The sequence below is a fragment of the Lemur catta genome, chromosome 6, assembly GCF_020740605.2.
Source record: "Lemur catta isolate mLemCat1 chromosome 6, mLemCat1.pri, whole genome shotgun sequence".
In the NCBI taxonomy this organism is placed as follows: Eukaryota; Metazoa; Chordata; class Mammalia; order Primates; family Lemuridae; genus Lemur; species Lemur catta.
The window spans coordinates 77,472,736-77,493,998 of record NC_059133.1 but is presented as its reverse complement, the minus strand read 5'-3'; the positions used below and the strand labels follow the sequence as shown (position 1 = coordinate 77,493,998).

Sequence of the window (21,263 nt, the reverse complement as noted above, 5' to 3'; positions counted from 1 at the left end):
CCCATATTTATGGTTATGTATAACTTCAGTTAAAGCCTTGAAACGCAAATACATTTCAGATAACTTATGACAACTTTCAGTATAATTGCCTTGTAATAAGTACTCACAAAAATGATCAGAGAAACCTTGATTTGTACAAAAGATGGTCCTGCACAAGTAATATGTACAATATTAAAACAAGATTTACCTCTATTGTTGGATCATATTCATCCACAAAGTGATTCTGAATTAGCTGTATCGTCAAGGCACTCTTGCCTACGCCACCAGCTCCAACTACCACAAGTTTATATTCAGTCATTTTCAGCAGGCCTTATAGTAAAAATAATGAAAATGTGACTAAATTAGGATATGTGTTATACATGCCGTTAATACTCTATCAAACACTCTTATCAATACCTTTTAACACAAACTCACCTTTATGTGGAAAATTATTGCACAATATCTCATAAAATTCAATGATAAAACTTCAGTTGACTACAGATGTGTATTGTAATGAATTGTACTTCATTTACAAACCCCCTCATCAACATTTGAGAAAAACACATACAGACTACATAGACAGTTCTTTTATTTTATATTCAGGTTGTTCTATCTAAAGAGACAGACTGCTGTTCTGTAGCAGCTGATGGCTCTCAAAGGATCATATCATGACTTCACTCAGTACCAGTGTCTAGCACAGTTCTCTATACCCTGTAGACACACCCACACAAAACTTCTCGACGGCTATCTCTACTCCTACTGGTTCAGTATTCCTAGTTGACTCCCGCCTCTAATAGTTAGAAGTACATAGATATGCTAAGAGTGTTTTTGTTGGAGTCAACATCTATAGAAATCTTTATAAAGGCATCATCGTAGTAGTTCTCCTGTATAAGGAGCAACAATTGTCAGATGGGGGGATAGAGGGATGAGTGTCAAATAAAGCTGGACTATATTACGGGGAAATAAAAATTTAGACACTGAAGCAGATAAAGACAATACTTGAAGACATTTTAATCTATAAAATATCTCTGGGGAAAATAAAAGTAAAAACTAAGAGCACTTTGAGAACTTTGGATTAACTATTCAGTACAGGCGATTTGATCATCAATCACAATATACAATCCTATCTTAGTGCTGAAAAACAGCACTTTTGCATAACAAAAATATAATTGAATAAAACAGAGATGAACACTGCTTTTAATAAGAAAAAACTTTTAAAAGGCTGGACGTGGTGGCTCACACCTGTAATCCCACCACTTTGGGAGGCCAAGGTGGGAAGATCCCTTTGAGGCCAGGAGTTCCAGATCAGCTTGAGCAAGGAAGTGATAACCCATCTCTACAAAAAATAGCAAAATTAGCCGGGTATGGTGATGCATGCCTGTAGTCCCAGCTACTTGGGAGGCTGAGGCAGGAGGATTGCTTGAGCCCAGGAGTTTGAGATTGCAGTGAGCTATATGACAACACCACTGCACTTGCACTCTAGCTCAGGCAACAAAGCGAGACCCTGTCTCAAAAACAAACAAACAAAAAGATAAACCAAACTTTCAAAAGATGTAAGTGAATATGACTCAATAATCCAAGTGACTTTTACTTTTTGTTTCTCGTACATCATCTCCCAACATGGGCAATAAACATTGACAACTTGTACAGTTGACAAGCAGAAACAAGATAAAAAATAAAATCTGGTATTTTTTAGTCAGCTGCTTCAGACTTTTTGAAATAAAATGAATATATTTAATTTCATCTCCTTTCCCTCATGTCATATATTATTACAAATAAGGAGTGAAATGCAGAAAGAATGGCAGTAAACGCACATTTATTATAGGATAAGCAGTTCCAGATTAATGAATGTGCATATATTATAAACACTTAATACATGCGGCATCCTATTTACTAAAGACCAAAATTAAAAACAATAATAATAATTTGGTTTTCCAAATGATAACATACTAACCTTATTCCTAAGCCCCCTCACAAAGAAAGAACACAGGCTAGAAAACTGTTGTACCAGACTTATAGTCCAGCTCCCTGCCCTCCTCAGTTCCACCTATCCTTAATGCACTGCTTGTTGAGGCCCACAATGACAGCCACTACCAGCAAGTATCTTATCCTATTTGCCTCCATGTTTTATTCCCAATGCAGGCCATAGAAAATGACATAGATGAAGAGACTCATTCCAAAATGTACCCTCTAGCTCCTTGCCTACCGCACACTGCAAAACAGTTTGGATAGCCTAAAAGTGCTATTCTCAAAATGTGGCCTGGGGACCTCTCTGGTTCCTAAGACATTTTTGGGGTCCAAGAAGTCAAAATTGTTTTCATAATAATAGTAAGGTGTTCTTTACCCTTTTGACTCTCATTGTTTCACAAGTGTACGGTAGAATCTTCCAGATGTATGATCACAACAGATTGAATGCAGATGTAGATATGAGAATCCACTATTAAGTTGCACAATTAAAGAGATTTGCTAAAAATTACTCTTCTAATTTTTGGTTTTATTTTGGAAAAGTCCTTTTTCATAAAATATTTTGTTCCTGTTATGAAGTAATAGGTTTATTATTTCTATTTTTAAATGAAGTTTGTTAAATTCCTCAGTTTTATATGGTGAATATTGATAGATCCCACAGAAATCAAAGATTTTTGAGACCCTCAATAATTTTTAAGAACGTAAAGGAGTCCTTAAGACCAAAAGGTTTGCTAGCCTAAGAGACACTGTGGAGAGACAATGGATTAGAGTTTAGTTGTATATGTATGTCTGAAGAGACACATACCTTCTGGTCTACTTGTTTATATAGTGGTTGTTTCCAGAAAAAAAAAAAAATCCTTGAATCATAATTCTAAAACCACTCAATATTTAAATCCACTAGAAAGAACTGTGTTCCAAAGCAGTTTTATTGAATGAAGAAAAGAGCACATGTCAAAAGGGGCCCTCTGACCCAAAGTTGCAAAAGCCGGCAAGGAGTGGAACTGGGAGTAAAACCCAACAATTTTTTTAACAACAACAAAAAATTTACTTGTATTTGTCATAAAACTAAATTTCCCATTTACAATCTTTTAAAATCAAGTATGGCTGTGGATGCCTACAGTCTCAAAGTAAATAGTATTGATATCAATTATATTTGATGTCTATAGTCTATCACATGTCGGAGTCAACAGTTTGGACCTTTGTCACTTAAGAGTGACATCAGTTATATGGTTAATTCTGCGCTGATGATTACAAACAGACCTTTTTTCCCTGTATAATTTCTTTCTAAATTATTTTCTATTAGAAACATACATACATATTGCATAACAATTAGCAAATACCTGTTTTTAACCCTTCGTTTTAAGAAGGCTAGCTTAGGATTTCAGCTATAAAAAGCACATGCCTAAGAGAATTTCAGGCAGTTAGCTGGCCTATTGCTACAATTAATTTTTGTTAGTCAGTTTAAAAAATCATGTGAGTGCTGCTTAGCAGCATTGTAGTAACTCCTGGGATGGGGATCAAATCTGTAAGGAAGAGGGTAATTTAGAAGAGATGGGGGAAAGGACAAGAAGAGGCAAATTAAATTTCAAGTTCTATTTTAGCTACTGTTGTCTACACTCAACTAGCAAAGAAAAAGCCTTGCTTCTGCTCTATGGGTTTTCTTATTGTGTTTTAACTTGACCAAGCAAAACAGACCTTCTGGGATTAACTTTTTCCTTTTTCACTGTAGGTCACAGGCTTTACGTGTAGGGTGTTGGCCACCTGTTCTTCCACCACCATCTCTACCTCCACCTCCTCCTTTGTGGCCACAGCAATGTCATAGCCCATACATGGGGGAGGGGAGCAGTCAGGAACTCGGAGGCAGATGCATTTTTTCCCCAAACACAATAACCTCAAACAGTGGTCTCTAAGCACTCTCCTATGCTCTTTGAAACCGTGACCTCCCTTCTTACCCACACATCCCTTACACCCTGGAAGGACCACTACCCGTGCAGCCTGCGCTCGAGGGAGAAGTTTACACCTCCGTCCTAGGGATGCTAGATGCAGCAGCGAAGGCAGCGCCGACGCAGCCGAGGGCTGGGAAGGGAGGAAGAGGTGCGGGAGCGGGGAGAGGGGGAGGGGAGGCCGGAGCGCAGCGGGAGCAACCTCCACCGCACCCTACGGCCCCGAGGGGCAGCCGGCCCGGCCGCCAGTTTCTCCCCCGCCGCCTCCTGCCGCGGCTCTCGGGGAGGAGGAAGGAAGGGGTTCCCCGTCCAGGAAGCAGCACAAGCGGCGGCCGCCTCCAGCCTCACCCTCCCCAGCCCCGCACCGCCCCTGCCTCACTCCCCGCGTCGCCGCGTCCCCGCGCCTCCCCCTGCAGACCCCCCACCAGGCCCGCCCGGGCCCCGCGCCCGCGCCCCCTCCCCGCCCCTCCCGGGACCCCCAATTCATTCACTCGCCGCCGGCCCCGCCCGGCGCCGGCGAGGAGGGTCGGGACCGGGGCAGGGGCCCAGGAGGGATGGTCCGCTCCGTACCTCTCTCCCGCACCTGGGAGCTGCCGAGCCTCTGGCCCCCGCCGCCGCCTTCAGAGCCTGCGCCGCGCTCGCTCCCAGTCCGAAATGGCGGGGGCCGGGAGTACTGGCCGAGCAGCCGCCACCGCCGCCGCCGCCGCCACAGCCGCCACCGCCGCCGCTGCTGCCTCCGCCGCCGCGGCCGCCGCCTAGGGAAATCGAGCTCCGAGCACACCGATGAGTTCGGGGCCGGGAAGCCGCAGAGGGCAGAGCTATCGATGCGTTCCGCGCTCGATTCCCCCTCAGACGGGCGTACGAGAGGGAGCGGCCGAGGGCGGTGTGGGAAGAGCGAGGAGAGGGAGGCTGCGAGCGCCGCGGAGAGCAGGAGGGGGCCGGCCGGGCCCGGCGGCGGAGCAGCGGGTCTGGGCGGCGCCTCCGCAGGGAGGAGGGACAGCCGGGCCCACGCGGCGGCCCGCCCCCTGGCTCCCGCCGCAGGGCCGTCCCCACAGCCGCGTATTCGGACCCAGACAGGGACCAGACGGCGGAGGGCTACGCAGACACCGCCGCACTGCTGTCGCGTCTACACAGAGAAGCTGCGACAATCTCCCACACCTCGGGGTCGGCCTACACTTGTGCACACTCATTTACTGCATGTAAATAAACATGCAGTCACCAAATGTGGCAGGCGACTTCGGTGACTTAGGAAGAGACCAGGTGGACGACTCCCCACCCCGGGGCTTTCTGATCGCCGCCTGATTATCATCAGCCTCCACACGCGGGCTGGGAATTTAGCCCCAGGCCCAGACAAATGCGATGAACCCTTTCATCGCTAATCTTTTTTGGGGGGGAGGGGCGGGGGTCTGTGATATTTTGTTGTCATTTTTTCTGGATATTTTGAAGCTATCACAAGGTCTCTCTAACAGGGACCTTCGATGTACCCATTGCTCCTGAAAGCACAAACAGAAGACAAATTGTTTTTAAGTAGACGTGCCCTTGATAGTTTAGACCTGAAGAGAGTCATTCAAACATTAATTAGGAAACAGATCAATCAGTTAACATTCTGGAGTTAAGACATTAAACAATGGGGCAATTGAACTTGCTAGCATACCCAGAGTCTGCGTTGATAAAATATCTAGAAAGGTCCATGGGGAGAGTTTTAAGGATTGAGGCCTGGCAGGCTAGCACCTGTACCTAATGGGACCGCCCATCTGAGTCTCTGCTTCCAGTTCGTCTCTCTAGTCCACATCATCAACTACCAATAAAGCATGATTTTAAACCCTAGCTATTATTTATGTTAAGCAAGGCTTTATATCAACTCTCACCCATTGCTTCCTAGAATCTGCAAGGCTTGTTCCAGCCTCCCTCTCCTAGACCAGGTGGAAGAGGCAGAACAGGCAGAGTGGAACATGGGGAAGGGGAAAGAATGTGCTTAACGTCAAGTATTTGCTAAATGTTTTGCACATGTATCATTATCTTATTTAATCATCACAACAACCTCATGCGGTAGAATACTTTTCACTGTTTTACAAGTGAAGAAACAAATGTAGAGAGGTTAAAAGTTGGGCCCAAGTTCACATACTTAAAATGTGGAGTGTCCTTCATGTCAGATCATTTTCACTCTGCTCCCAGTTCTCCAGTGGCTCCCAACCCACTTAATGGAAAAGCAAAATTCTCAAAATCCTACATGGCCTTGGATTATTTGATGTCCCTTACCCCCTTACTTTTTTGAACTCGATTCCTAATATTCTCCCTTCCTCAGTTCCATACATACGCATTGGTTCCTGGGTGTTCCTTGAAAATGCCAGGAAGGCTTCTTAGGGAGTGAGCACTTGCTCCCTCTGTCTGGCGCTATTTATGCACAAAACCTCTCCTGGCACCTACTTTAAATCTTTGTTCAAATGTCTTTTTTTAATGAGGTTTTCTCTAATGATCATCTTTTATATCACAACTCTCCCTTTGTTCCCCCAAATTCTTTCTTCTCGCTTTATTTTTCTCCACAGCACATATCACCTTCCAATATACTAACTTATTTATTTTCTTGTCTCTCTTGTCTTTCTCCCACCAGAATGTAAGCTCCATGAGAGCAGCGATTTTTGTCTGTTTTATTTACTGCTAAATGTCCAGTGCCTATGACAGTCTCTGACACAAATAAAACACTCTAAATATGGACCATTGAATGAATGAGTCTATATGCCTTCCTGAATTCTGTGACTCTAAATCCTTACTTAAACAGGGTGCCTTAAGCCTCCTGTCAATCTGTTTCTTCACCATCTTACAAAATCTGCTTTTCAACTCACTCAGGTCACCTTGTGATAAGCCACATTCTATAATATCTAGAAAAGTACTTGGTATATAATGGACACAATGAATTTTTGTTAAATGACTGAATTTGCACTTATTTGTATATTGCTTTGTGGTCACTCTTAAGCATAAATCGCAGATTTATTTTGTGCAGCTTCAAATACATGATAAGCTCTTGTTTTCTCTTATAGCTGCCAATACAATGTTCTCCCTGTAATTGGTGCTCCATAAATCTTAAAAGAACTGTAATATAGAAGAGGGGAAAGCTTTATATAGCACTTTTATGCTGATTATAAAAATTCTGGCATTAGCAGAAACCTAATCCATCCACATGGTCTCAGTTATCATCTAGGCTCATGATTCCAAAAATGAATCTGCATCTCACTCTTTGTTCCATGCACCCTACATTCCAGCTTCACCTCACACACTTTCTTTCTCCTTCCTTTTCACTCCCAAGGCAATTTATACATACAGCATGTCAGGCCTTTCCACCATTCAGTCCTGGGTGCTTTCTCAGAAGCTGGCAGCCTCCCCTTATCCCCTAACATTCTCTTTCTTTCCTTAACACAGAGCTGACAGCAGCAGGGCTCAAGGGTAAGTGCTTCCTGATTCACCTGCCATGCTTACAAAAATGCAAGTTCCTAGGCCCCTACCCAGATATTCCATTCAGTTGGTCTAAGGTGAACCAGAAATTTTCATTTTTAATAAATCAGGTGATCCTAAACTGATAGTCTGCTGTGTGCACATTGAGAAACTCTGATCTAGATACTCAAATTCTTCGCAGGTGCACTTTCTACCATCTTTAGGTTTCCTCTACCCCAAGTCTGGTGGCTCATTGAATCATCTCCCTGGCTCTCCCTTTTTTTGCTCTCTCTAATGACAAGCACACAGACCCTACTGGGAACACAATGGGAAAAGGGGAAAGGAATAACAAAAAGCAAAAATGTGGTAATTCCAGGTTCACTCTAAGATATAACTGAAGTTTTTACTCTCTACTGTTAGACTCTTCTGGGAAGATAGACACATACACACATGCACATCCTTTTGATCTGCTTTATGAAGACCATACAGACCCTTTCCTTCACGAGATACCCTCTTCTTTGTATTAGTTGAGCTGTTATAAGGTATAAAATGCCAGGACATACTTAGGGCACTGCAAATGCTGAGGATTTATTTTAAGGAAATAAGGACACTTTAGAAAACCATTATCATCAGCCAGAGAACTGCTGTTCAGTCCAGGAATCAACTGCACTTCTTGTGATCCAGCAACAGGCTCTGCTGCCCTGCTCGTCTCCTCATTAACAAGCATCCATTGCCCATAACACTAGTAATTTTGCCATTCTCATGAATCAGCATCTCTCTGCTTCTTTTTCATATACAATCTGAGCTTCTACTGCTATCTATGCTTCTAGTGATCACTCTCTGTGACTTACATTCAAAACATTCCAAGAGAGAGGATCTGACAGTGTCTGTCATTCACTATTCAATAAGAAGGGCCTTTATGAGGCACATTTTCCTGTTTGGTCGCTGGCCTTCTTTATGTCTGGCTGAAAGACCATTGCCTTTGTTTTCATGCCAATCCCGGGTCCAGACAGTTGTGGCCAGAGTAGCAGCAGGACACAGAGCAGGGGGACTTCAGCAGGAGGAGCCACCTACGGATGCCTTAATAGACTCTACTTCAGCACAAGCTTTTGACTCAGGTGGGAAATTTGTACAGCTGAATAGATGCTATTTAATTCATGTACCCAGCGCATTATCTCCACTGGACACATTTCATTATACTTTCTGTTCCTTTTTTGCCTATCTGTTTTCCCCAGTAGGTGGTAAATTCCTAAGGCCCCTGCCTCTTTTAACTCTATATTCTCATAGCTCTTAGCATGTACAAGTTCTCTGTGAAAATGTTTGCTGAAGTAAATGAAATTATAATGAAACTTCAGGCCTATCTCTTCACAGTCATTTCATTCTCATCGAACCAATTTCCCAGACCATTTCTAAATGAAGATCCTATCATCATTGCAAATGCCTGTCCGAAGCCAAATTCCCCATCTTATTCCCTGAAATGAATTCCTTTTCCCAATTCTTCCATCTTACCTGAGTGGCATCATAGTTCTTCAACACATTTAGACTTGAAATGTTATATTAATTTTTAACCCACTCCCCATTCAAATTGCTAACAGCTCCTTTTAATTACACTTCCTAAGTATTTTCTCATATCCGCCTCTTCTATATTCCTTCCTTCCCAGCTACCTTTTTGGAACAGCTTCCTCATTGACTTTTCTACCTCCTGGCTTTCTTCTTTTAATTCAGGTCATATGCTTTTGCCAAATTAATCCTCCTTACACATGTCTTTCATCATCATCAAACATTTACTCTGTACCTATTCCATATAAGCTGTGTGCATATAGGGTATATATTTTTAAAGTCGAAAAAATTACACGCTCAGTAACTAATGAGTATCTGAAGATGATAAGTACCTTAGAAACTATAGGGGGAAATGATCACTGGTCCCAGCTATGCCTTCACTAATCTTGCTTACAAATCTTTAATACCTTGCTATATCCAGCTGAATCCAGGACAAATCCGTGGTGCCCAGCTTTTGAGAGCATCCATAGTCAGGTACTACTCTGATCCTGTGACTCTGTTTCCCAGTTTCTCAAAGCAGATGCTCTGTCCTCAAGCAAATCCCCTCTCCGTGCCACTAAAATAGGATGTTTCATGTTCTGCTCCTTTTCTCATCCAGTACCTTTTTGCCTCTCTTTGCTAAAATTCTCTCTCATCCAAGATCCAGAACAAGACCTACTTTCTCTATGAAGGTTTTGTTAATTATACCATCTCTTTTTGATCTCCCTCTCTATTATTTCATATGGGTTAATCATATCTCCTTAACTAAATTCTAAAATCCTAGAGGCAAGAGCCGTATCTCAGGAGTGTGAACCCCACCCACCCATACAAGCCTCGTTCACTGCAATTACTCAGTGACTACATGAATACACATAATGTGCTTATCAGCAAGGTAAACATGATGAAAACAATGTTGGAGGAAGATTAGAATGATGGCTACATGCAGAAAAGATTGGAAGGAAAAAAGACCTCAGGTAAGGCATTTTGTGGATGGCATAACTGTACCTAGTGGAGGTGGGAAGAGTGCCCTGGCTTAATTTGCTAGTCCTCTGAGCTGGAACAAATCTGTGAATCTCTGCAAGCTTCGTGTTTAGGAAAGGAGTAATGAAATAACAGCTACCATTTATAAAACTCCTCCTATGAGCCAGAGAAGCTCTATATACATTTATATATTTATATATATTTAAACAAATAAATCTATCTCATATCTGTCCACTTCTCTTCACTGCTCCCATTATGAACAGAGGGAGGGACCAAGCCGCCATGGTCCCTCTTCTAGGGGAACAGTCAGCTGCTAACAGGTCTCCTTGCTTCTGCTCGTGCTCCTCTACAAACCATTCCCTAAGCAGCAGCCAGACTGATTCTTTTAAACATGCAAAATGGATCATGTGACCAGATCAAGTTCTCAAATGGTTTCTCATTGCACTCAGAAAAAAATCCAAACTCCTTCAAGCCATTTCATGACCTAGCTTTTGCCTACTTCTGACTGCACCATGCCCAGCCCTTATTCTCTGTAGGCTCCAACTTCACTAGCCACCTTTTTCTTCCTGGTACACACCAAGCTCATTGCTTCCTTAGGTTTGTGCCTGTTGCTTTCTCCTTTGGGCATGTTCCTGCCAGCAAGCCTTTCCGTCTTCCAGGTGTCAACTTCATACCACCACTTCAGTGAGAGATTCCCCAACAGAAGGGGTAAATCAGTACTCCTCATCCTGTTTCTTAACTTCTACTCTTCAACTAATCTCTCTTTCACATAGCAGCCATTTTATTCTTTTATTTAGCGCTATCATATCTGAAATTATCTTGGTGGCTTATTTGTTTGCTTTTCTGTTTCTTCTCTTGAAATATAAATTTCATAAGCCAGAGACCACTGAATCCTCACTGCCTAGAAAGAGTAGTCATTTAATAAACATTTGTTGATAAATTGCTATAAGGAAAATAATAGAATTAATAATCCATTCTAAGTGAGGTCTCTGCAAGTCAATTTAGGTCTCTTGCTTTTGCTTTTATTAATATCGACATATTACAATAGTGCTTCATATAGTGCTTTTGTTTTTAAGCATATTAGAAATCAGAAGATTTTAAAAAATTGTTTCCTTCTAATTCCCCAAGGATCTGCTAATTGGCCTACCTACAGATTACAAGCTTAATTATTCTAGTTTCTGTCTTTTCTCCCTAATCACAGTTATTGGATATGTTGTGAGGTGCTTCTATTCCATTCATGGTAAGTGTATACAAATGGAGCTTTATTTGTGCATATCAATTTAACATATGTGGACTTTCATGGCATTAACTCTTTGGGACCAGGCATCTCATTTAGGATCCATATGTCCTTAGTTGAATGAAGCAAGTCATTTTTTTACTAAATTCTTCTAGTCTCTCTGGAAGATTGTTCTGTCTGGTCAAATAATTTCTTATATCAGGGGTCTGTGAATGTGGAGAGGTTGTGAATGGAAATATAAATGACTACTTCACTTTACTTTGAATTCTTTTCATGAATAATTTTAATGTCTACATAAAATTATTTTATCCTAATATGTATGCTACAATCTCAACAAACCCAAACATTAACATTTGTTACAGGCCCTTAAGAAGCCAATATAAGTTAATCTAGTATATTAATAATATTTTATTCATTCATTCATTGTAAGTATTTATTGAACACTTACTATGTGTGAGGCACTGTTTTGGGTATTTGAGATGCATTGATGTACAAAATGGACAAAAATCTCTGCTATCTTGGAACTCATATTTCTAAAGCACTGGTTCTCAGACTTTTTGATTTTAGGATTATTTCACATATTTAAAAATTGTTTATTTATTTATTTATTATTGATAATAATAAACCAATTGCATGTTAACATAAATAACATTATTATGAAAATAACTATATTTTTAAAAAGTATAGTGAGAACAATAGCATTATTTTAACATGTTTGCAAATTTCTTTAATGTCTTGTTTAATAGAAGAAGCTAGATTCTCAACACTGCTCTTGCATTCTTTCTGTTTTGATATCACATACAACTTCTGGAAAACTCCACTGTACATTCATAAGAGAAATGAAAGTGAATAGTCTAGAAATATTGTCTAGTCTCTATTAGACAATATTTATTGATAATTATAATTCAGGAGAAATTATTGCTAAGATAATACATAAAGTAAAACAGATGCCCCCAAAACTTGAATGTAATAATTGAAAACTCCTGTTTTTAGGTCAAACTTATGTTTTTGATGTTCTTGAAGTTCATTATAAATATTAATTAATTGAACTCAGGATGCTGATGAAATGTTTGCAAATTCAATTTTTGTGCACTTTGCAGACAGTTTAACTGATAAACAGGATAGCAGGGCTTGTCCTGGCTTGAAGGAAAGCTGTGAGCAAAACCAAAGAATTATCATGTATTTATTGTGACTATAAACACACTATTTTGTCTCTAGACTGTTTTAATTCACCAGGGTTGTTAGAACAGGCTATATTGTTATAATGAAAGTTACTACTCTCAATGCCTTGATAATACTTGATTTCTTTCATTCCTTTTTTTGTCCCTCCCTCTCTTCCTTCCCTTCCTTCATTTCTTCCTTCCTTTATTTTTTTCAGAAAAAAATACCAAAACTATGAAACTCTACAGACTTAATTTGATCACTAAATCTTAGCCCAGCTCCATAAAACCCTGGATCTCTAGAAGTTATCACTTAAGTGACCTCACACTCATATTGTATCCTATCCACTGCTGTTCAAGGCAGTCACAATAAAATCTTGTCACTTCTCTGTTCAAAACCTCCAGCAGCTTCCCATCTCATTCAAAGGCAAAACCCTCAGATGACCTACAAAGGACCCCTTACCTAATCTTTTTCCCCTTGACTGATCTTTTGTTGCCACACTGGCCTCCTTTTATTCCCTGGGAGATAATAGTATACCAGGGAGACATCTACCTCAGGGCCTTTGCACTTGCTGTTCTCCCCACCTAGAAGGCTGTTTCCCCAGATAACCACATGATTCACTTCCTCACCTCCTTCAGCTCTTTGCTGAAATGCCATCTTCTCAGACAGTTCTTTCCTGACTACCTTATTTTAAAAAACAAAACAAAACAAAAACCTTCCATTCCAGAACTCTCTCTTCCCTTTATCTGCATTTCTTTTTTTATAGAACTTATAACCATCTGTCACACAGTATGTTTCACTTATTTATTTGTTCAAAGCCTGTCTTCCCCAATTAGAAATTAAGCTATCCAAGAGCTGGGATTTATACCTGTTTTATTCACTGTGGATTTCCCATCACTAGAACACAAAACAGACATTCAAAAGATATTTGTTAAATGAAAAAAAATAAAGAAAGCCTAAAAGGTGCCTTGACGTGTGTCAGAATGAATAAGAATGTAGCCAACTAAGAAAACATGCTAAAGTTTAATAAATGTGAATTCCCAGAAACTCATCCTGAAACAAGCTATTTCATCAGTAAGCAAGGACAAATGGATACTCCCTTCACTTTTTTCTCTTGGGTTCAGAATGTTATAGCTTGTACTAATTTTTAAAAGTTAATGGTAGGACTACCAAAATGAATTCTCTTAATATAGATAAGTTTGTGAGCAGGGTATAAATTCTCCTCATGGTTTTATATGACAGAAGGTACTTAAATTAACTACCTTTGAATTTATTTTTTATATTTCTTATTTTTTCTTTATGGTTTCGGAAAGCTATTGGCCTGAAATCATTGTTAGCAAAAAAAAAAAAAAAAAAAAAAAAAGAAACCCTCAATAACCAACCTAATTTTCTAAATGAAAACTTTTTGTGATTAAATGTACTTAAATATTATAAAACCAAAGGGCAATCGTATGTAATTTTTTATAGAGTTTGAAAAATCGAAGTTCAGAAAACAGAGGTAAGAATTAAAAAATGTAAGCGTCTGCTATGGTTTGAATGTGTTCCCCTCCAAAAGTATGTGTTGGAAACTTAATCCCCAAAGTAACCATATTAAGAGGTGCGACCTTTAAGAGGTGATTAGGCCATAAGGGCTCTACGCTCATGAGCGGATTAATGCTGTTATCTAGGGAGTGGGTTTCTTTTTAAAATGACAAGTCTGGCCCCCTTTTGTCTCCCTCTCTCACCCTCTCTATGTCCTTCCATCACAGGGTGATGCAGCAAGAAGGCCGTTGCCAGAAGCCAGCCCCTTCCTTGATCTTGGACTTTCCAGACTCCAGAACCATGAGACAATAAATTTTTGTTGTTTTATAAATTCCTCAGTTTCAAGTATTTTGTTCTAGCAGGACAAGATGGACTGAGACAGAGTCTATGTCTAATTTAGCCTGGGAACACGCACATGTGTGTGGATGGTGGAGGAGCACGGTGTGCGTGCACCTTACAGACACAGAATAGTGCTTGATGGTGACAGCATCCAGTCTAGCCGCTCTCACCTTAGCTAAGTGTTGAGACGTGTTTAGTTGTGAGGATATCCACAAATCATTTGTAACTAATGGTAAAAACTTCACACCTGAGTTGGCTTTAAAATTTTTAATTCATGTTCAAGGCTATCCGTAGCACAATACTTCTCAAGCTGGCTTGAATTATCACATGCTTTCCTGAGTGGGAGTTGCAGTTAGTTCCCATGGGAGTGTACTATGAATGTGATTATCCTCAATCATGTGTTTGTCACAGAGAGAAAAGATTGAGAATTATTGTTCTGATTCTTTTTCTAAGGAAAATCAGAAACTCTACAAAATGAAGGAAAAGAAGAAAGCAAGCAAAGCTTTGATGTGATTATCAGTAAACTGTTGGGCCATCGTTTTCAAATATTTCTAGAGTGGAACACTTGAAAACCATCCATCATGAGCACGGTATCAGATGGTTAAAAGTAGGCTGCTGTAATGCATGTAAGTTCACAGAGTGAAATGTGAGTTTATAAAATTCCAAATGGTGCGATATTATGCATTGAGACATTAATATATGAAATGCAACATCCAAAGGTACATTGCTTTTGGTTTTCTTTTGAATCTAAGAATTCTCATGGCATCTGAGAAAAAAAGCATTACTTCGTAAGAGAATTTGGGACTGATTAGGTTTCAGTAACATCTCTCTGCACAAAATAGTAAACAATGTGTGGAGTGGTTATTATTTTTCCTTATGTGCTGTCAAAGAAACAAGCTGTTATGGAACTCTGCATCTTGTATGCAGAGTTATAAATTAAAAAAAGATGTGTAGTATTGCTGTGGTACTAACTTACCATAAAAAGCTGTAATAAATAAATAATGAAGATGTGTGAAAATGCAAGACTAACACAAATACTCAATAGTAATGCTGAAAGTACATATAATTTTATAATGATGATAATACGCCTTGTCTCTCACTTTGGCTTTTGCACTAGGTTCCTAATTGGTCCCCTCATCTATGATTTTTCCCTCTTCAAATCTACTTCATATACTATTTTCAGTTTTATCCTCTTGAAACCAATCATCCTCATGTTGACATTCCTCCATTGTTTAGAAATCATAAATGCCTGCAGCATTAATACCTACAGAATAAAGTTCAAACCTGAATCTGCTTTTCCAACCTCATTTGCCACTAATATTCCTTTTCAGGTGCTTTGCTTGAAGCTTCACTTCTTTACTTCTCTACTTGTCCTGCCACTATGATTTTGTCCACTGCCTGGAATTCTTGTTTCCATGTCTGAATCCTCCCTGATCTTCAAGCATGAGTAAAGCAGGTTCTAATGGGGAGAAGGGCATAGACCTGAGTTTAGTACCTATTCCTTGAGTTTATAGGAAAGTGAATACCTTCAAAAGGTATCAACCTTTGTCCACTATGTTTATAATCTCCTTTCTAATTTATTTTTCTCATTGTCTTAAAAAATTTCATGACAACATAACACTTTAAGAATGCTGTATGAGTACCATTTAAGAGGCTGTGTTTGCAGGGAGCAATCCTTCCTTTCATATGCACCAAGATACCCTCTTACTTTAAGGCCTTTCTTGGATGACACTCCTACTATAAAGGCTCATCTCTGATTCTTTCAGCAAGAAATAATTCCTACTCCTCTTAACTCTCATTTTACTTTATCCATTTCTCTTATTCATTCAAACATCTGCATGATCTCTGTGTCTGGCACTGAAACTGCAACAGTAAGATGTATCCCACTGCTAAGCTCTTATGTGGTTGTTGTGTTAGGAGAGATGTTTTCAGGGCGCAAGGAATAGACACAACTAGGTTACCCCCTAATTAATAGGAATATATTGTGAAGCTCTGCAGGAAAGTAAAAGGAAGAACAAGAAAGTGTCACAATAGCCAAATCACTTTAGAAAAGAACCTTTACCAGAACACAGCAGTGGTTGGGACCCTCCAGGCTCAGGAGCTCTAGAGATATGCTCAGCTGGCCATCCTCATTCCTTCAACTCAAGCAACACATCATCACTTGCTCCTTGTTCTAGTTTTCTACTAGCACAGGGACTTCGCAACCTTCCATCTCCGCTTCGCAACTCCAGCCACAGTACCGATAAATTTATTCTCCCTGCATGTCTCATTCAAATTTCTGGAAGGTGAACTTGAACAAGCTAGCCATTATTGGACTCCTGCATTGGACAGAACTCATGCCCCAGACCATCTCTGGGAGTAGGTCTTCATCTCTGATCCCATCTTCAAAACATTGGGAAACATTGTGTATACATAAAGGAATAATTCTAAGTTGTTTTTTTTTAGTTTAGGTAGAGGAAGTCATGCCCCTGTGGCTCTTGCATTTTGCATGCCTGCAGAATTGGCACCATGTGGATGCCACCAAGGTTTATGGCTTGTACCTTCGGCCAAGGGGTGCTGTACTGGAATTCAGGGAGCAGAGACCCAAGGCAGCTCTGGGGTCTCTCAAACCATTTTGGTCCTGGAGCTCTGGGCCTGTGATGGGAGGGGCAGCCTCAAAGACCTCTGAAATGCCTTTTGGGACATTCTCCCATTGTCTTGATGATTCCTTCTATCTGTACTAAATCTCTTTAGCAAACAAGTCACTTGGCCACACCTTTGGTTTGCTCTCCTCAATACACTTTTTCAATTCTTTACATAGCTAGGCTGAAAATGTTCAAAACCTTTCCTTTCTGTTTCTCTTTTAATTATAAATTCTGTCTTCAAGTCATTTCTTTCCTCTTGCATCTTACTGTATGCAGTTAAAAGTAGCCAGGCAGCTCCTTTAATAATTTGCTTAGAATTTTTTCCACCAGATATCCTAGTTTATTGCATTTAAATTCCACCTTCTGTAAAGCTCTGGGGCATGGACATAATTCGGCCAAGTTCTTTGTCAATTTATAACGAGGCTGGCCTTTATTCAAGTTTCTAAGAGGATATTCCTGATTTCCATCTAAGAACTCATCTGAATGGCCTTTACTGTTCCTATTTCCACCAACATTCTGATTGTGGCCACTCAACTAATCTCTAAGAAGTTTCAGACTTTCTCTACAACTTTCTGCTTCTTTTGAGCCCTCATCCCAGTTGCCCTTCAAGCTCTGTTGATGGCAATGTAGGCTTTTTCTAGCCAAATTTCCTCCAAATTCTTCCAACCTCTAATCATTACCCAGTTCCAAAGCTGCTTCCACATTTTTAGGTATTTGTTATACCAACAACCCCACTAAACACAACCAATTTTCTGTCTTAGTCCATTTTATGCTGCTATTACAGAATACTTCAAACTGGCTAATTTATAATGAAAAGAAATTGTTTTCTCACAGTTCTGGAGGCTGGGAAGTCCAATATCAAGGTTCTGGCATCTTGCAAGGGCCTTCTTGCTGTGTCATCCCATGGTGGAAAGTGACAGGGCAAGAGAGCTCAAGAGAGCGAGAGAGGAAGGGGGCCAAATACGTACTTTTATCTGGAACCCACTCCTGTGTAACTGACCTACTCCTGCAGTGATGTCAGCACCTCATGACCCAATCACCTCTTAAAGTTCTCACCTCTCACCACTATTGCATTGGGGATTAAGTTTCCAACACATGAACTTTGGGGGACACAGTTTAACCATGGCAAGTGGCTATGAATATATAAGACAATTAATACTTCATATCAGACATACCTTTATTATAACTGTATGTATTATTTTATATCCCCTACTTGATTCTAAGCCCTTCAAAGACATAATTGTATTCCATTTATCTTTGCCTACTACATAGATTGCTTAGTATCTGGCACAGAGTAGATGCTCAATAAAAATATATTAATGTGTCCAGATTACACCCTGAATATAAATCCTATCCCTCTCCTAAAAATGCTGTGAACTGTAACCTGGCATTGGTAATTCTCCGAGATAGTTATGTATTACCCCTGTTCTCAGCAGCAGTTACTTTAAAACAGAGTTTCATTATTTCATAGGTAGTTCTAGCCAAAAGAGTACAAAGACACAGCCAAAGGTGGGATGGAGAAGGGGTGGTTTGTCAGTTTGCTTTTCTCTCCACTGTAGAATATGTTCTATATGGTTTGATAAGATTTCACTAGAGCCTAGGGCCCTTACATACTTAAGAAATGCTGAAGTAATTACCTAGTGATGTTTTAAATGTAGTAGAAAATAATTTCAGGGTGGAGCAAGAATGTGAAACAAAGTTTATATCCTAGATATCATAACCACATTTCTAGTCTAACTCTAGTTTGGCAACCATCCAGAGGGACCACATTAAAATATAGATGACATTTTTAAAAATAGAAATTTACTAATACATTGTGTGTTTTTTTTTCTTTCTGAGTAATTTTTTGTTTCTCTTTCTGTTTTATATCTCTGGATTGTATTTCTAGGTAGCAGTCCTCTGCTCATATAAAAAAAAACATTTTTGTTTTTATTGTGTTTATTACTATTCTTCTGGAACCTTTTTATCACTAGGGTCTTTCCCATATTCTTCTTTCATTAAGTTCTGAGTTTATACTTTGCAAGATTCCTATATTTCTCTAACACAAATTATCCATGACCATACTTTGTCATATATATTTTTGATATGTATGTATTTCTTTTAGTAATGATTCTTTCCTAAAAAGAATATCAATAAAGATAAATCCATAAAAAATATAAAATGTTTATGTAAAACCTCATTTTACTTTTAAATCACTTATCAAATATGAATGCTTTCACCCCAAAAGAAAATGATTTATTTGCTTTTTTTGCATGATTACCTCAGTGTGTGAAAAGAGAAACACAAAATCATTTTGTTAGACACTTTGTTTGAAATTTTTTCATTAGAAACATTGCAGCTTGAACTGAAAGAATGACAGGAATGAATGTTACATGCCCAGTAAGAAAATTTTTCTGGATATATGAAACAGCACTAACCCATGTTTAAATTAGAATAATTATAGTCTAAAACATTAACACATTAAATAAATGAATATTTTGCCTTTCTACTGGAAAAATAAATCAGGATGGATTCTTCAGACAGCTCTATTTCAGTATATGATCCATCAGTTTAATCTCTTCAGTTGACTTGAGAAATTATACACAATTTCCATATTAAATGTTTTGTTAGGGGGAAAGACAGGCTTAAATGACATAGCTCTTCAATATTATACATAATGTATGACCACCTCTAGCCTCTGCTCCTATTCAGCAAGTCTTTGTTGGAAAGTATCCATACTATTAACAGAGATAAACATATTTACTCAAAAATTTACATACTCCTCTGCATTTTCCATAATAAAAACATTACTAACCCAAATGGCATTCTGTTTTATCACTAAATGTTCTCGTTGTCTATTATTTGCAGATTAAGCAATGTTACTCACATGCATCAACTAATATCATCAAAATACAGAGAGCCCTTCATGGAACTCAATATCATGCACCATCTGTGCATTGCTCTTGCAGGATTCTGTGAGAGCTAAGAATACATTTTAGAGTCACAGTTACCCTTGTAGTTGAAAATTTCTCTTAAAAAATCTTTTTTGGGGATTACTTGGGAACAAGGACTTGTAATGTTCAAGAGTGTAATTTGCTTTCATTGTAGGAAATAATCCTAAAAAAAGAAATTTTTCTTTTTCAGGCCTAAGCCAAGTGACTTTCAAGGTAGGACACAAATTATTTAATAACAGCCTAAAGTAGAAGTTCAGCTAGCAATTGAGCCTGGTCAACTTTCTTACTCACATACTTAGAGTAGAAAGATATGGTGAAAGAATTTGACAACCTTGCTTTTCATTTCTAGTTTTTTTCTGTAATGGGAATGTTACCCTGTAAGTATTTAGGGTAGTTTTTGTAAATTAGGTCCCCCTAATAACTCAGTAACCCATAGACTCCCTATCTCTGGTTTTGTTGTTCCTAGGGACCTATGCTGCTATTTTTTCTCTCCTCCACCTCACTGTAATGTTTGATCGGAAAGTACAATGCCTACACCAATGATACACAGGGAGGGTGATATTAAAATTATTTTCAGAAAGGTATATTTGGACTCAAAATATAGGCAATGAAATGGAAATAGACATAGTAAAGGCCAGTCATGAAGAAAAACTAAAGTTATAGATACACACTAGCAGCAAATTGACTGAGAATAAAAAGTTTGACTCAGTTTAATACATTTGCCTAGGAGATAAAAATATTTATCACCCTCCTAGCCTTCCTATAGCCTGTGGCAAACTGAGGAGACCAAACTATAGCTTCAGCCTTCTTGAACCACCTCAAGACTGGATTTGGTTCCTTTCTTCCCACTTTGTCTCTATGAGAGCACTTACCACATAGACTTTATTTCTAGTTTACTAGAGTGTATGCTTCTTTAGGACAAGAGTCATATCTTGCTAATTAATTAATTCATGCAACAAATATTAACCGAATATCTGCTATGTACCAGTCATTATATCAGGGTACTGGGGATATAACAGTGAAAAAATAGAACAAAAATCCCTCCCCTCACATAGCTTATAGTCTAAGGGATTTGATGTTGTGTTCCCTTTCTCAGACTGACTTGGCCATGTGTTTTCCTTGCTTCGATGTCTCTTATTCTCTCAATGTTTTCATTCCCTGATCTTGTTCCAACTGTGCTTAGTGCCTGGTGTTCCGTAAATATTTGTTGACTTGAATAACTACTTCTCTTGTTCAATGGTGATGTGGCCTGGGACATTCCTAAAGTTGGACAGACACTGATAACATTGTTGTGGGGCCCATCCAAAGGTCATGTGGTGCCTGACAGGGAGAATGACTTGTGGTGGTGACCCAGGTGTGGAGAGCAGAAGGCGTGGCACAGGGTCATGGTGGCATGGCCTGTGTCTCTCCAAGATGGACTCAAGAGATTAAGAGATGGAGATGGTTACATAGAAGAGTAATCTGAGAGGTACAAGGGAACTCTCTTTCAACACCTGTCTTAGTCCATTGTATGTCGCTATAAAGGAATACCTGAGGCTGGGCAATTTATAAAGAAAAGAGGTTTATTTAGCTTGCAGTTCTGCAGGCTGCACAAGAAGCATAGCACAGGCAT

At 39.5% G+C, this 21,263-nt stretch overlaps 1 protein-coding gene across 1 annotated transcript in view; it reads right to left on the bottom strand.

Moving 5' to 3' along the window:
* The window catches only part of KRAS (KRAS proto-oncogene, GTPase), a 45,711-nt gene extending 40,921 nt beyond the window's left edge, over nt 1-4,790 (bottom strand). Inside the window, exons 1-2 of the mRNA XM_045554181.1 lie at nt 4,458-4,790; nt 188-309 (exon numbers count right to left, since the gene is read on the bottom strand). Coding sequence (XP_045410137.1) covers nt 188-298 — 111 coding nt within the window. The 5' untranslated portion in view covers nt 299-309; nt 4,458-4,790. The remainder of the gene's footprint in view (nt 1-187; nt 310-4,457) is intronic.
* Nucleotides 4,791-21,263: the final 16,473 nt, after the last annotated feature.